Genomic DNA, 17,919 nt, shown 5'->3' with positions numbered 1-17,919 from the left:
TCAACAAGACACTGTTTCAATCCTTGTCAGTTATGGGGTGATATTACAGGGCATTGCAGACTTCAGTCCAGTGATCTCCTGATGTTGACCTAAAATTTAGTCATGTAACCTAGAATCAATAGCCAGGCATTTGTGTGTGGGAAATGAGGGACTGTGCAAGCAGATGATTTTATGCTCTCTAACTCAACTAAAAAGCACAGCAAAGAAGCACACCAAGTTAGTCATTAACCATGAGAAAGGAGAAAGAAGAATCACATTTGTGCTAAATGTCTTTTCTTATTTCCATTTTAAGTAATCAAATAGAATATACTGAAATGGGACAAAAGGTTCCACCTAGTGTCTATAATCTCTTGAAAAATTGTTACAGATATTCGTTTTATTTATAGGATATTCCTTATCTAAGGACAGCAAACTGGTTCCAGTCCAGTGGAACTCTAATCCACTGGTATGTGATACCTGTGACTTAAGTTGAAAATGAACATATTTGAGGCCACATCCAAGCTCAGCACAAATGAGTGCTGAAATCAATAACTATATGCCACAGGTATACAAAGAAACATTTTGACTGACATTAACAAGCATTTTTAATCCCTCTTCTCATCCCAATGATGCTTTTCTGACAGTAATAGTAGAATGATGGCTAAGGCTGACTGACTTGAAGTGTGGGAAGGAAAGGAAAGGACACACAGCAGGAATGGCTGGAAGAGCCCCCTCCAGATGCCACCAGAATTGACATTCCTGGAAAATCAGAAGACAGGACTGGGAAGCCTGTGGTTCCTCCAGTTGCAAATGACTAGCTGATAGTATCAATTAGTACTAGGATCAAGACCAAATGTGTGTTCCCCAAAAAAGACAGTAGTAATTTATTTGTCCCAAGAAACATCATAATGGAATATTCTGGATTTATCTTTATTAAAGCTACTGGTACATTTTAAATTTCGCCTTTTCTAGCCAACCCAGAACATTTCAAACACTATATGGAAGGACAACACCATACAGGAGATATCAGAGAGAGAGACAGATAGGCAGAGAGAGAGAGAGAGAGAGAGTCTTTTATTACTCAGTGTTTGCTTCATATTACTCATGAGTTCTAGTACACATGCCAGATTCCTGAAGATTGTTTTTCCTGAATCATCACAAGAAGAGGTGGACTTCCCATAGTGAAAATGGGATTTATTTATAGCATATTTAAATTAATTGTCCTGGGTCTCATTTAATTCAGATGGATGAAATCAAAGCCAAGGACAGGATCATCTTTTCCCTGGAAAAGGAACTGGAGACTCAGACAGGCTATGTACAGAAACTCCAGCTGCAGAAGGAGGCATTGGATGAGCAGCTCTTCCTGGTCAAGGAGGCAGAGTGTAACATGAGCAGCCCGAAGAGAGAGATTCCAGGAAGGGCAGGAGATGGCTCTGAACACTGTAGCAGCCCGGTGAGTTCATTCAAGTTGAGGTTTAACAACTCCGGAGTGATCTTTTATTTAGCTCTCAAGTTCTGCTTTTCACTATTTTCCTATTTTTAAGTACAAAGAAATCAATTCTCCCTCCTACTATAAAACCAGCATGTATCTTGGGAACAGGCTTCTCTAGACTTGTAGGCAACAAAGTGGGCTGTGCTTCATTAGCAGGTCACATGAAAGCTATAGATGTCTTTGAATCTTTCACAGAATTTTTCTAGCCAAGTGATATCTATCAAAACTTGAATCTATTATAAGAATCATAAGTTAAATGAAAATATTTGCCTGTTGCCAAGATTAGTAATTTCCCTATATGTGAACAATTGGATTAGAAATTGACAAAGACAGTTATCCTCTACAGAGGATGGAGTGTGTGCCTGTAAGACTGAATCATTTATAGCCATAGCACGACAGCTTCCAGTCTGAATGAACTTGCCACTTACTTCACTGGATTATCATCATCTCACATGAGAAATTATTTTCAGTGGTACAATGACAGACATAAGCTTGCGTGTAGTGGGCTATCAAATGATTTATCAGCAAGAAAATATGCAAATGTATTATTTAGGAACAAAAAAAAAATAGTTCCAAAGTATGACATAGAACAAAGTAATGAATTGGTTTACAGGGGACACACACACACACACACACACACACACACACACACATACACACACACACACACTAGTAGGTAGTGGGAAATAAATACTGATCTAAGATGCAGCACATGGAAATTTTAGTTCTTCTGTTAATAACTATATGTGATATAGCATAATCACCCCCCCCTGCATAGACTTTAGACTTAGACCCCTTGGTTCAAATTCATTAGCTGAGTGGCCTTATGCAAACCACTTCCCTGTTCAGTATTCTTTAGCCATCACATGAAGGCCATGTTGGTTTCTGTGAGGCTGATCTATGCACTAGAAGACATGATACAAAGAATGTAGAGCCTTGTATTTGGTACAGTTAACCTTTGTAACTCTGCTTGCTGCTATCCTCCACAAGACCTGGGTTAACATAGAACCACCCTCAGTTTAGCCTATTCTGCTGAATCATTGAGAATGTGATGACTCCGGGGATTCAATACATGTGAAACTGCTCCATCAACAGTGATCTACTAGCAAAATGAAAAACAGTAATTGAATCACAAGCACATAGTCAGAGTGGGCCCATAGTACAGAATTAAGCTGTAACTGCTGTGTGTAAGTAAGGTGATTCATACAATTGGTGTACTGCACAAAATATTTTATTCTAGATTATATTGTGTACCCTGCTTTTGCACATGAAGGTAATAGGTGTTTCCTCACAGTGACTTTTTTTCTTTGGGAGTAAAGAAAAATTCACAAAGCCCCATGTCTACTTCCCAATCTGCCTCCTCTTTGGTTAAGTATAACGGCAGGTAGTTATCTGTGTCATAGCAAGCAATGGGCATGTGTGACAAAAGGATGTTCCCTGAACTTCACACCTCACCTTGGTAGCAGGGCAAACAGCTCTGTTAAACTGCTTCAACCTTCTGTCACTTTCCATACTGCAAGTCTGGGCTCCGGGTCTGTCTACCGCATGGAATTCATCTGTGGTTTTACCCAGGCTTGATCGTCAATCCAGCAGAAAACGTTAGGAGTTAGAAAGGCTAACATGTCTTCTCTTAGTAAAAGAACATCCACCTGTCACTTCATGGGTCACACTGGAAGAGAGGAGCCTATTATCTTCATGAATGGTGTCCCAGACTTTGAAACGTCTTATTGAAGGGATATTTTTTCAATTCTCACATGTAGGATTTGCGAAGAAATCAAAAGAGAATAGCTGAATTGAATGCTACTATAAGAAAGCTAGAAGATAGGAACACCTTGCTTGGAGATGAGCGAAACGAGTTGGTAAGTTGTAACCAAACTCTATTGTGTGGTTTGTTAGATGTAGGCTATAAAAGTGTGCATTAAGTTGTGTAGTTTATCATGAGGGAATAATGAGCAAGTAACAACAGTCCATCATGATAAATTCTCACAAAATGGCTGCCCCACAAAACTACCTTCCAAGTGAGTAAGTGGAAAGTGACCAAGACTCCTCCCTCCAATCCAACACCCACCTAACAATGGCACCGCTCTGATTTCCATATAGGTATCTATCATAATTAATTTTAAAAACATAATTGCATCTTATTGTAGCATGAATCTTAAAAGGTCTTATTAATAAAATCAAACCTGGAGCCAGGTATTGGGGTGAATGGTGGAAGATCAGAGAAGCAAAGCAGCCACAGCCATCTCACCTGGCCAACTTCTCAGCTGATCCTGTTTCCTCAGACTGGAAGCCTCTGTGTCCTTATCCGAATGGTACTCAGCTGAACTGCTGCTCGAAAGCCTGAAAGCTTAATCAGCCAAATGCTTCTAGTTTCTGGTCTTCACGACTTATATTCCTTTCTACTTTCTGCCATCACTCCCTGGGATTAAAGGCTCACTTTCTGGGATTAAAGGCCTGTGTCACCATGCCTGGCTATTTCCAATGTGGCCTTGAACTCACAGAGATCCAGAGGGATTTCTGCCTTTGGAATACTAGGATTAAAGGCATGTGACCCACTGTCTCAGCTCTATGTTTAATATTGTTGCCGTTCTTTCTCTGACCTAGGTAAGTTTATTAGGATGCACAATATTTTGGGGAGCACAATACCACCACATCTTATGCATGTGTGTCTGGCTGCTTTGGCTCAGGGTAGCCCGTGAGGATCTCCCCTGAAACTGTTCTCTTTCGTTCCTCTGTAGCATCCAGTTAACATATTGCCATATATGCAGCCATTCTTAGGGAGTATTTGCAGAGCTTCTAAACACATTTAAGCTGTTAAGACTGCAGCTGTGAGGTATATGTAATAATAATAAAAAAAAAGTGCCTGTTGTCTCTGAGCACAGGGATTTGGATCCTGAGATGTGGTCAGCTGGTTCCTGAAGTTGCTCTGACACTTTAGATTCTCAGTGCCAATGCATGAGGGCCTCGGTGTTTCCAAATCTTTGCCAACATGCACAGATGATCACGCACTTCAGCCATTTTAGTGGCCATGAGGTGTACTCTTTTTCTGATTCTGTTTTGATTTTTAATCTTTTCTAATGATGTTGGGGGAGCTGTCAAGTGTCTGCTGGCTTACTGGGATCCCTTTACAATCTGTCCTTAGCATTTTGTTCTTTCTCTGTTCTGCTTTATTTTCTTATTAACATTAAGACATTTTGAAATTAGACATTTAGCCATACTTCTCTGTAGTTTATATTTTGATGCAGTTGTTTATGAAAAAGTGATTTTAGCCTTTCCCTTAATTTTAGGCCGTTGTTTCTCTCTAGACCTCACTCTTGGCACCTCTCATGAGTTTTGAGTGTTATAATGTAATTGCTATTTCATTTTATTTTTTAAAATAATATCATGCAGTTTCTTCCAGAAAGTGTGTGGCTCAATTTCTAAACATCTAGAGATTTGTTAATTATCTTCTGTTACTGGTTACTCTTTAACATTCACCACATTTTACAACATTTTGTTTCCTTCAGATTATTATGATTTTTTTTTTTTAGACTGTAGCATAGGGTCAGTGTCTTCATTTGCTTTCAAGTGCTACAAGGAAACAACAAGACCAAAAGCAATTTGAGGAGGCAAGGGTTTATTTGTCTTGCATTTTCTGATCACAGTCTATCATGAAGGGAGGTTAAGGCAGGAACTGAAACAGGGACTGTGGAAGAATGGTGCTCCCCTGCTTGCTGAGCCTGTCTTGCTCAGTTTGTTAACTCATACACCCCAGGACCATTCATCAGGAGTCAGTACTGCTCACAGTGTGCAGGGTCTTCCCACATGAATCATTAATCAAGAGAATGCCTCACAGGCTTGTCTACAGGGGACATTTTCTCAATTGAAGTTTCCTCTTCTCAGGTGAACCTAGTTGGTGTTGAGTTGGCAAAAACCCAACCAGTACAGTCACTTTTAGAAATATCTCAATTCTCAGGAAAGGAAGATGCGCTCTATAATCTTTACTTATTGTTTAATTCAAGTTTGTTGCCTTGTTTTACATTTTTTCTATATACTTATAATTTTTTGTCTATTCTCTCAACAAATTTGTCTATGTCTCTTCTTAGCTCTGTCTCATTTTCCTTATACATATTTGAAGTTATGTTACTTGATAGGTATAAATTATTATTCGCTAATGGTTTTGGAATATCAGCCCTTTCATGATTATAAAATACTTTCTTTCCTTGACCTCAGCTCAGTCTGTTACTAGTTAAACTATAGCAGGACTTCTTAGCATTTACATGAATCTCTGTTTATTAATATACGTGCATGCCTGTATGCATGGTTGATCATATATGTATAATTTCGGTCTCTTTCATATATTAAGGCCTGTCTTTCTGAAGAAGCACTCTGGTGGGTGCTTCAGAACTGCCATCATTGAATGCTGGGCTAAAATTGGACAGTTCTTTCTCCTCATACTTAGGTGCATTTCCTATGAATAGTATTCACCAAGCAGACTTAAATATTAAAACATGGGGCATTAACATCTAGAAGAGATCAAGGTTGCAATAATAAACCCAGTGATTAATCTGTCTTTATAAGTACTCAAAATCTGATATTAATGATTCAGACACCAAAACTCAAAAGGTCTTGTGCCAGATTATTTATGAAAAGTAAATCTCACGTTTTTGTCATTGCCATGATACTGTATTTTTCAAACTGTGATTAGGATGGGACTGGCTGAGTGCTAAGAATCACAAACAGTTCTTTTTTTTTTTTTTTTTTTTGATCATGGTTGCTTTCTCCTCCCTCAGTATCTCTGCAAATCATAGATTGCCATAAGAGCAGTGATGAATTTTGAAATATTCTGATATCCCTTTTCCTTGTGATAGGAAAAGAATAAGCTATTAGAAATTCAACATGGAAATCCAATCTGTCTATATAGCTTGGCCTATAATACATCAACTAAACAGAAGTGTTTTGAAAATGAAAGGAAGGACTGATGAAGATAATAGACAACATTCATACGTTTAGCTTCTAAACGAAAGGCAATTTAGGCAACATATGTAGCCATCGCAGCGGGCAGGGTATCACTGTCATCAACAAGCCGAGGGCAGGGATGCCGCTCAACATCCTGTGAAATACAGGGCAGGCCCCATGACAACAGTAACAGAAAAACATAAACTGCCTTACTGAGAGTGAGGAGATTTCAGCAAGACCTTTTAAGGAGGTGATGCAGTTGGAGAGGATGAGGCTTAGAACCAGGTTCTGGTGATCATGAGGTTCAAATGTGCTTCTGTATGTTCCTGAGCCAATGAGTGGTCATTCCTAGCCCAGGAAATGGGTTTGGTCATGCATGAGTGAGTGAAGTGATGTAAGTAAGCAGCAGCATGTGTCGTCATCCAACCGCAGCATCTGTGGCATCTCTGTTAAGGTAAAAGGCAGGACAAGATGTGAAGACTATGTTGAAAAGGCACTAGAGCAGGGCACCATGGCTCATGGCCCTTAATCATAGCCCTGAAGAGGCAGAAACAAGAGGATTCCTGTTTGTTCCATGCTAGTTAGTTCTACAAAGTAAGTTCTGAGCCTACTAGCACTCCATAGCAAAAGCCTATTAAAAAGAAGGAAGGCAGGGAGAAAGGGAAGAAAAGAGAATATCCATTAGAGGGAACTAACAGAGATGGATTGGTTAAATGGAGGACAGGAATGCAGTGCTTAATCCTGGGACATGCTGGGTGGCTGCAGGGCCACTTTCCCTCTTTTACACTTGACCCCTCCTGCCCTCCTCCCCTCAGGATACCAAAAATAAATCTTAATTCATTTATTTCCAGTTAAAACGTGTGCGGGAAACTGAAAAACAATGCAAACCTCTCCTGGAAAGGAACAAGTGCCTCGCCAAGAGAAACGATGAACTGATGGTGTCCTTGCAGCGCATGGAAGAGAAACTAAAAGCCGTAACCAAGGAAAACTCAGAAATGGTATGTATCATAGTCTCCTCCTCCTCGGAAGCTGCAGCCTCCTCCTCTGGGGCCCCGTGACCTACTGTTTTTTTCCTGAGGTTGTTTCTTATATGCTGGTTAGACTTTCCCTTGAGCAAGCAAGGAAGCATTAAGAAAAAAGCAAGAGAAGGGCCTGCCTCTGGATTGTATGGGGTTTTTAACCTTGTGGAACTGGAGAAGTCTTCCAGGAATGCAGTCACCCTTCAAACACTTACAAATGGAGAAGCAAAGCCTCAGCATGGCTCCTGAGCCACAGAGATGTGGATGGAGCTCATGCCTGCCTTCTAATTTGTTCGATAGTTGGGAAATCAATATCATGGCTAGTATTATGCATGGATGACTGATATAATTGTACATTCCTGAAAAGACTTCTGAGATAAGATAGCTATAGAAATGTCCAAAACGTTGCCAAGGACTTCAGTGTATATTTAGCAGATAAAATATACTTAAGGGTAAAAATTGACCAGTGACTAAAAATTGGGGATTTTTAAGGTTTCCACTTGTAATGTTTTCCTCTCCAATTTAGAGAGAAAAAATAACGTCTCACCCACCCTTAAAGAAACTGAAGTCTCTGAATGACCTTGACCAAGCTAATGAAGAACAGGAGACTGAGTTTCTCAAACTGCAGGTCATTGAGCAGCAGAACATCATTGACGAGCTCACAAGGGTATGTGAACCCACCATAAACCCCTAGATATTCTCAAGGTTGAGTAGCCAACGACCAATGTGTAAGGAAACACTTCATAATTTTGGATTAACTCCAAATGCCCATATTCATGTGCTCAGCATGTAATTATGTACAAGGAACTCTATCCCAAAATGTTTTATATTATTAAGCTGATTTATACCTTTCAGTTATAACCATTTGCTAACTAGTTTAGAAGCAAAAATATAAGTCACATTAGAGGAATTTTCAGATGCACTGTTATGTAATTATGTTATATATATAAGGGTGGATCTATATATCTTGTAATTGTTTTCCACTGTCAGGCTTGTAAGGCTCAGCAGTTCAATTTGCCTACAAAACCAAGACCATATACTTCTTGTTTCTACCACCTAATCAGTGCATAGCACATAGATATAGCCCATTAAAAAGGTTTTATGAGGGAAGAGCACATCACAGTTCTGAAATAGAACAGGAATTCCAATCCATACTTGATTGACAGATACTTCAGTACCTGCTGACTAGGTGATCATTGCCATCCCATTTGCATCTGGTTGAAGTCCTGTGACCAATATGGTGGAATAAGACCTCTTGAAGCCTACAGGTTTTCTCCTTTACCTCTCTGCCTTTATTCTGAGAATGGCATCTTCGTTTCTTCTTATTTCAAGAATACGACAAAGCCTGTAGACTTGAACTAATCATGGGAGCAGGAGGGCTGTTACACAATAGTCTTTAGAGTAGGTGAACTTTGATTCACTGCCATTGGGAGCAAAAGATTCTACTTCTGTCTGTAATTAATTACCACTCACCTTTTAAAAATTGTCCATTGTTGCTGGGTAGTGGTGCTGCATGCCTTTAATACCAGCACTCAGGAGGCAGAGATATCTCTGTGAGTTCCCAGCCAACCTGGTCTCCAAATTGAGTTGCAGGACAGCCAGGGCTCTCCCACAGAGGAACTCTGTCTTGAAAAAAAAATTGCCCATTGTTCATATATGCTATAATGTGTACCCCCTAGATTAAGAGCATAATTTAAGTAATTAATGTATAATTTTTTAAAGTTTCCGCTATATGGAGGATGCATGATCAAAATATTTTATATATAAAGACAAAAAATAAAGTCTAAATGCTAATGTTTTAAATCATATTCAAATGTAGTGTGAAGCCTCGCTCCCACCTTGATAACTCCTAAATCTCATGGAGTCACTGGTCTAGGGATATACCTGGCTTTGAACACCCTCAAATTAAACTGTAAGTTTAACATTGATCAGGGAGTTCCATATAGCTCATATTTGCAGTAAAAAACGCAGAGTACTTAATGATTAAATCCAAAGTTGTCCCAGTATCTATGCTCACAGCATGCAAGTCACGAAGTTGAACACAGTTTGTAGGTATTCACCTAGTTTCTCAGAAAACCCCCGCCATCTCTCCCCAAAATAAAACAAGCAAAACTAGGTGACTCCAACAGAATAGATGCTGTGCTTCCTGTCCCATCCTTACCAGCTGCAGACTAGAAACAAGATTCCAAAAATAGTCACGGGACACCTGCCTATGCTAAGAAATGACACAATGTAAAAAATAAAAGTGAATTTTAATTAGGAATAATATTTTCTCACCACAAATGCAAAGTAAATTTTGGCATTGGAAAGCATAACAACTACTCTTTGTGGGACTCTGTTTTCAGGTATAAAATAAAGGAACACAGCATAGTTCCTGATCAAATGGCAGGAAAATTACAATATACATACTCTGAAAATATTGGTACATCATATCCAAATGTTACCAAATTGGTAAAATAAAATCATACTTCAAAATAAAAATACATAACCTCTCAGGGGAGAACAAATGTCTCCTTGAAAAACAAAACCAGGGGCCACAGAGGTAGCTCAGCAGGTGAGTTCTAGTCCCTGAACCCACTGTAAGAGGCACTCTGGGATACAATGCCCTCTTCCAGCCTCTGGGCAGAAGAAAGTGACAGCAAAGCTATTGGGAGACATGCAGCTACTTTATATCTGAAAAGTCCTCATCTGTTTTCTAGGATCGAGAAAAACTCATCCGTAGGAGAAAGCACAGGAGAAGCTCGAAGCCAATTAAGGTAAGAAGGAAACTTTTATGGAACATTTGCCATAAAAAGCTAGGATGTGGAATCTTGCCAAGAAACCTTCCTGCAAAGATGTGATAAATCAGATGCTCTTGAACTGCCACAAACCATGAGCACTGCTTGTTTAAAAAAAAAAAAAATCTCTTGACATTTCTTATTCTGAAAATGGCTATTCTGTTGTGCCTTAACCTGAAAGACTATGACTTCCTCTAACAAGAAAGCCAGTGGGTTTAGTGTAAGAAGGTCTTTCTGACAAGTGGGTGGGTTACATTCTAAGAACATGTAAGAGACATACAAGATCGATGTCTTCCATTGAATCATATTAGTTTCTGATATCTGTCCTATAACTGATTAATGAGTTTATTAAATTATCATCATTTGGGAAGTGTTATTGATAATGACAGTCAGTCCACTATTATTTTTATAGCCCCTTAACAATGCACAACATCTCATTGTTTTGATTTCTGTGTTTGCTTTTTACCATGTATGTCACTTGGTTTGGATGTGGGATTGGATGACTAGAGTTAAGACCCTATGACCTCCTTTACAAGGAAGCCTTTATTTTCAAAGCCCCTTAGGCCAATTTTAGATACTAAACAGAAAAAGATGCATTGACTCATCATGACATAAAAGGTAATGTGAACAGATTATGATGGCTTTAGAAGATAGCCAAATATTCATACATTTTCTTTGAGTATGTCAGAAGTGAAACAACATGGGGAAGAGATGGATCAGCATTGTGTTCCTGCCTAGTGTTTGTATTTCACCGGAAAACCATTAAAGAACCCGTGACCTCCATGCTCTTCTGTATCTGTCTCATGAATGGAGTTTGAATATGACATTCTTCACCAGTTTTGGTCATATTAGTAAGTTTATACTTTTTCTCCACTTAGAGGCCTGTTTTGGATCCATTCATTGGCTATGATGAGGACTCCATGGATTCAGAAACATCATCCATGGCCTCCTTTAGAACAGACCGGACACCTGCCACTCCCGATGATGACTTAGATGAAGTAAGCTTTTTCTTTCCTATGGTCCTGTATAACACTGTCACCAAATCTTCCCTCTAAGGGGAAGGAAAAGCACAAAGTGATCTTGTAACAGTGACCAACCTTGAGATCACAATCCACTTTGATAACACTGGGAAGTAAGAATCACCTATGTCATGGAATCTTTCTAGAGACTTCTCAAACCTTTTGTGTGGTTCTATAATTTTATTACTCATCTCAAAATAAAAGTGACTTCCCAAAAATCTTCATCTGTGGAAGGTGTTTTGAAAGGCAGAGCAAACGCAAGAGGCTTCTAGATTCAGTCTAAGGCAGCGTTAAAGTAAACTCCATCTTCTGTGGTCCACCTTCATCAGAATGATCCAGGGGCTTCAGCTACACTGAACACAGCTACTAAGTCAGGGTTACGGGAGTGAAACCTGTCAGTCCACACGGACAGTATTTTTTTTTTATAAGCAGGGTTCCATCTAATACTAGCTGCCCCAAGCCCTTTAAACAGCTAAAGGTGAGCATAAACTTCTGATTCTCCTTCCTCTACCTGCCAAGTTCTGAGATTTCAGGTGACCACAACTCCTCCATATATATGTATAATTCCTCCACATATTCATAATATATAACTCCTGTCTCTCTCTATATGCATATATATACCCCCCCACACATATATACATACACACACACACACACACACACATGTATATACACTTCTCTTTACTCTTTATATATATATATATATATATATATATATATATATATATATATATATGTATGTATGTATTTGTATGATGCTGGGAAGTGAATCAGGGCTTTGTGCATGCTAGACAAGCATTTTAACAACTAAATTTCATCCCCATCTCCTCATTCCACATTTTTTACCAAATTCTTTGGTGATGATTGAATTATGCCCCAAATATAAGTTTTGAGACTGAGCTTTATGATTTATTAGGGATGAATTATAACCACAAACTAATGATTTATTTATGTATCTGAATACATGGGAAGAAATACGAGTAAAGCTTTAAGTATCTGCCTCAAATTTAGATCCAAACTTTGAGTATAACTTCTAAAATTGGGTATTATTTGAGGCCAAATGGGAAGTAATCATTAATTTAAAAATAATAATTGTTTCTTCCATTAAAACAATGTCTCACATGCTTTTCCAACATCTACATTGAACATATTCTAATTCACATTCTTACTGACAATTCACAATTAAAAATAAAATAAAATAAATAACTTCTTTACGAAAGTGGGCAAATGTCACTTTTCACACAGAACACAGGACATGAACATAACATAATTACTTTTGGACTTTTTGTATTTCAAACCCCCAGAGTCTAGCTGCTGAAGAATCTGAGCTACGATTTCGACAATTAACAAAAGAATATCAAGCCCTCCAAAGAGCATATGCCCTCCTGCAGGAGCAGACTGGAGGCATCATAGATGCTGAAAGAGAAGCCAAGGTGAGTCTGGACATGCAAGAGGGCCTGGAATTAGCTTGCAGAAGTTGCATTACAAATCACCAAGGACTTTAAGATGTCAGCAGCACAGCTTTCTCTGTGCCCTTTCATCATCTGAGGCTTTTGAACTGTTTACTATTTTATTCTAACAAACTGCAGATCTAAACACATAAGAACCAGTACAGATCAGTGCTTTTGTTCCTTTAAAGATAGTCGGGTGTGTGTTTCTTATTTTCGCTACTTGAAAACTTACATTTTCTAGCTCATATTGGATTTTAATGATCCATTTTAAGTCCCTTGCTTAAAAATAGTAATTACTTTATTTTTCAAAAGTAATGATTAAACCACCTTCCCTTCTTAATTAACAAGTGCAAAACATCATATTTACAACTTACTAAGAATTTCACAGATGTTTGAACGAGCCTTTGTGTCAGATCCCTAAGGTTCCCTAAGATGTTTTTATAAGAGAATTTAAGACCCAGAAAGATTAATGGACTTGCCCAAGGTCACACAGCTAGTATGTGGTAAAACTTGGATTACTGCTCAAATATTGGGCCTACTTTCTTCCTAGAATGTCATAATTGTTACTCATAAGCCTTTCTCCAAAAGAAGGAAGGACAGAGGAGAAAAGGAAGGAAGGAAGGAAGGAAGGGGGGAGGGAAGGAAAAAGGGAGGAAGGAAGGAAGGGAGGGAGGGAGGGAAGAAGGAAGGAAGGAAATTATTTATTCATTCATTCAGTCGAAGCTAAATTACTTATCTGGGGACCTGATTTGAGGACCTGAACTCAACCCTTAAGCTGCAGAGTTGGAACCTCCTAAAGAACCTGCCTTACAGACTTCGGCAAGAGACAAGAAGGAGCAGTGCTGTTGCCCCACTTTTCTGTCTGAAGGGACCACAACATGCTGGGAGGTGACACAGCAACTACTTGTAGTCATTTAGAAGGTAGATGGGTACTACAAGTCTCTATTTTTAAGTGGTAGCACACACACACACACACACACACACACACACACACACACACACACACATACACACAGATAAATGTTAAAGACTAAACTCTGATTTGAACAGACAGGCAAGCCATCATCAGAAAGAGATGTTCTCTTATGCTCATGTATGTTCCTCAATAATATATTTGAGGTTTTCACTGTCAGTATTTGCTAACCCTTCATACTGCATAGGATAGCATATAATATGGATTGTATATATATATATATATATCTTATAATAAATAGTAAAATAAAATGTTTTAAATTTAAATTTAGGTAGCAGAGCACAAAGTTGGCTCTGAAAGAAACAATGAAACTTGAAGAGGCATATAAGACTTATTTCCCTCTCAGAAAGGAAGTTCCTTTAAATAGAGAGAGCAGCGGTGAGTTGCCATCAAGGATTTGGAAAACAGTGATGTCACCTCAGGTCAGAAGTGATGTCTAGGTGGAGTCTACAGTGTGACAGTCCTTTAAATGGCTAGCTAAAGAGTGTGAATGTTGGTGTGATAACAAATGAGACTACAGGAAGTTGATTCAAGACTCTAGATCTTCTTTGATCACGAAGGCAACTTAGAATACTTTTGTTCTTGAAGACCGTTCCCCTCCACAAATGAATTTGCTGAGCACTAAGAATGGCCATGGCGATGTTACTCATTGAACTCTGGAATTTTGATCTCACCAGGCACAAGAGCAGCTCCAAGCAGAGGTACAAAGATACAAGGCCAAAATCGAAGATCTGGAGGCAACGCTAGCCCAGAAAGGGCAGGTAGGTGCCTGGTTGCTAGCTTTTCTGCAGATGCAGCTGGTTCAGGCTGACTCTCCTCTGTCTGGCTGATCCCATGCATGGGCCACACCCAGGACATGGCTTGGCTCACCACAGTGACCTTTCTCAAACTGTGTCAGAATGTAAACTATTCCTGTCCCTGGTGTTATTCTCCCAGAGTGCAAACCTAGCCACAGCGGTGAGTGAAGTTGGGCAAGAGAGAGGCCAGAGGAAGGGGTGCTCAGTAGGACAAGGCCTAGGAGCTGTCACAAACTGCTAGGGCAGTGCTCCCCCTCCCCCACCAGCTGCATTCTTTGCCTCTGTGCTCCATATATGGTTCTGCATTTTAATGTTCTTCATCCATATGTATCGAGCCTGTGTGCATTCTGACCTGTTTCACTTTTTTGCCTGTGTGGTCACTTCTGAGTCCCCAGAAGGCTGGTCCTGGATTATTCATACTGGAAAGGATAGAGCTAGTAAGTGACAACGAACAAGGGTTAATTTGTCCTGGCGACTTTGGCCCCAGAATCAGTGAAAAAGTAGCTGGCGAGGGTGGGTGTCATTTACCAGAACCAGTTAACTCTGTGCAGGCAAACTGGGTGGAAAGAGCATGGCGCTGGCCGACTGGTTTGAGGACACATACTCCTTCGTGGCACTCTGAAATGCTGACTGCGCGATATTCTTTGTCAAACAGGATTCACACTGGGTAGAAGATAAACAACTTTTCATTAGGAGAAACCAGGAGCTTTTAGAAAAGGTATGTTGGGCGCACCACCCTAGTGGGGCAGAGGAGGAAATGATGATCCAGGAGCAGCAGGGGGTGCTCTCAGGAGTGGCACAGGGGACCAGGGAAGGGGAGGCTTTCCCACCACCGCTCTGTCCTCTGCTACGTGCTCAGCTGCATCCCATCACCGCCATCACCATCAGCTAAGTGGCACCCCGTGCATGGCTGCAGACCTGTGAGGGCGTGATTCCTGTGCCCCACCTATTTGTTAACCATATGTATGTGCTGTAGATACGCTCTGTGTGTGTGTGTGTGTGTGTGTGTGTGTATGTGCGTGCGTGCACACACACACGAGCATCTCCTGTGTGGTTGTTCACCTGCCCTCCCCCTAAAAAAAGCAGTCTCACTGCACATGTTGTTTTGTGTAAGAAAGTGACAGAATATATCTCTGCTCTAATTGTCACAGACTATATTTTCACTTTTAGACCTATTTGCTAAGCTTGGCTATTTCTTTTCTTTTCTTTTTTAGGGAAGGGATTGGTTTTGTTGTTGTTGGTGGTGGTTTTTTTGTTTTTGTTGTTTTTAGAAGCATCCAAAACAAAACAAATAAAAAAAAAAAAAAACCATCATGTCCAGGAAACTAGTCAACAAGCTAAGATATGCTTCTAACTAATAGATATAATTAACCACAGGCTTTTGATCTGAGGTAACTTACCATCATAGAACATTTCAAGGTTAAAGGTTCCTTCGGTGCATTCTTTCTACAGTCAAATGAAAGATTTAAAACATAATAATCTTATACTTGACAGAAACATCATTTAAAGCTTTTGAATATACAAAAATTTTCTGTTGGTCAATTCAAAATTATGCAGAAATTATTTTAGAATTATCTCCCCAGTCTTTTCTATCACTGATAACTGGTTTAAAAAAAAAAAAAAAAAAAGACCACTATTCCCTGATTCCCTGTCAGAGTGGGAGGGAAAAGCTGTCTCTTACCTTTAGTTTGGCAAGGATAGTACATCCTGTCTTTCTCCAGATTTGGCAGGCCTGAAGTATGGAGGTGGCCAGTACCCAAGATTCAGACCTTAAGGCTTCTATAAAGAAATGCAGTTAGGTGAGCATGGTAGTACAAGCGGCTAGCTACTCAAGCGGCTGAGGCAGGAGGATCAGAACTTGAAGGTCTCCCAAGACTATACAGTGAAATCAAAGCTAGCCTGGGTAACTTAGTGAGATTGTTTGGAAGAAAAAAAAATGAAGAAGAGGATCAGTGGTAGAGTACTTGCCTAGCATGCCTAATGCTCTGTGTTCCATCCCTGTTAGAAAACGAATAAAAAGTTAAATAGAAACACAGGAGAGACAAGAAAAAAGTCAGTCCTATCAATGAATTAAAATCTGTAAACAACTGTTCTAATTGTATCAGTAGTCACCAGATCTAGTGATCTCTCCCAATACCCCATCACAGATCCAGTGATAAGATTCTAAGAAGGATAATCTCCTCTATAAGCTGAGCCAATTCATAAAAATAAAACCTGAAATTTCATTAGACTGACTACACATCTTTATGATGAGGTGCTGGAGAGATGGGTCAGCAGTTAAGAGCACGTGTTGTTCTTCCAGAGGACCAGAGTTCAATTCTAGCATCTACAGCAGGTGGCTATCAGTGCTTGCAACTCCAGCTCCAATGGACATAACACCCTCTTCTGGCCTCCTGGGGTACTCACAGCCATATTTGTGTGCACATGTGTACACACACACACACATATACAGAGAGAGAGAGAGAGAGAGAAAGAGAGAGAGAGAGAGAGAGAGAGAGAGAGAGAGAGAGAGAGAGAGGTGGGTGGGAGATGGAGGAAGAGAAAAAGAGAGAGACAGAGACACACAGAGAGAGACAGAAAGACAGAGAGAGGTTGACAAGATGCATGGTGAAAAACAAAACAAAAAAACCCTTGCTGATCATATTAGTAAATGTCACATGTCACATAGCTCCTCACCATTGCTCTGCTGCTCTTGTCCTACTAATCTCAGAGATGTCCCATGATGTGTTGTTCTAATCCTTTATCATGCAATTGATTCCAGGATGCTTTCTGATTTCTTTTGGTCTCCTGATTTTTTTTTTTTGTCAGAGAGAAATATTTGAGCTATGTCTTCTAAATTGAAAACAGAAACATACAAAGACACAGAAAATAGAAAAACTGCAAGCTAAATATTTTATTTTCAGTTATATGTTTTGGAAAATAAGATCCAAGTCTATAATTAAAGCCCCTGTGTTTGTATTCTACATTTAAGCTTTTAAACTGCCGTGTGTATAATGATTCCTTCATAGATAATGTCAAAGAAAGCAGTACATGAAGACTATCAGTTTCCTGAAAATCCACAGGGGTCTTAGACATGATCCCTGCCTGAGGGGAAGGCACATTGGTGCACATCTTACTTAACTCCTTGTCTCATGCTTCATCAGGTTGTACAGGATGCCTTTGAGAAAGTCATATAGGACAATAGTGTGGTGCTGTGTAACTATAGTCCCTACAGAAACACTAAGGCAGAAAGATCACTGGAGGCCAGGAGTTTGAAGCCAGTCTGATCCACATAGAGAGATCTTGTCTTAGAAAACCAACCAGTCAGTAGCAAATAAGAAATAACAGCAAACAGTCACACAGGACAACAGAGAAAGAGGTGCCATTTTTGAATGTTTGGACTAGCAGAGGTTCATATGGAATTCAGAGCTCAGCATTCAGGGAAGAGAATGATTTCCTCTGTAGTAAAGAACATAGAGGAGTGTTTTTGAGGTA

General features: G+C 39.6%; 1 protein-coding gene across 3 annotated transcripts in view; it reads left to right on the top strand.

The window, feature by feature from the left end:
• Jakmip2 (janus kinase and microtubule interacting protein 2) overlaps nt 1-17,919 on the top strand; it is a 144,151-nt gene that overhangs the window by 103,627 nt on the left and 22,605 nt on the right. For 2 of the 3 annotated variants that reach the window (XM_036204477.1, XM_036204478.1), the window contains 9 exons: nt 1,223-1,432; nt 3,232-3,330; nt 7,261-7,407; nt 7,955-8,095; nt 10,128-10,184; nt 11,084-11,203; nt 12,529-12,657; nt 14,326-14,409; nt 15,101-15,163. In XM_036204477.1, coding sequence (XP_036060370.1) covers nt 1,223-1,432; nt 3,232-3,330; nt 7,261-7,407; nt 7,955-8,095; nt 10,128-10,184; nt 11,084-11,203; nt 12,529-12,657; nt 14,326-14,409; nt 15,101-15,163 — 1,050 coding nt within the window. The remainder of the gene's footprint in view (nt 1-1,222; nt 1,433-3,231; nt 3,331-7,260; nt 7,408-7,954; nt 8,096-10,127; nt 10,185-11,083; nt 11,204-12,528; nt 12,658-14,325; nt 14,410-15,100; nt 15,164-17,919) is intronic. The other variant, XM_036204479.1, reaches the window with a different exon arrangement.

This window comes from Onychomys torridus, chromosome 13 (genome assembly GCF_903995425.1).
Source record: "Onychomys torridus chromosome 13, mOncTor1.1, whole genome shotgun sequence".
In the NCBI taxonomy this organism is placed as follows: domain Eukaryota; kingdom Metazoa; phylum Chordata; class Mammalia; order Rodentia; family Cricetidae; genus Onychomys; species Onychomys torridus.
Note: the sequence above shows the minus strand (reverse complement) of the source record. Positions and strands in the feature narration are given on the sequence as shown.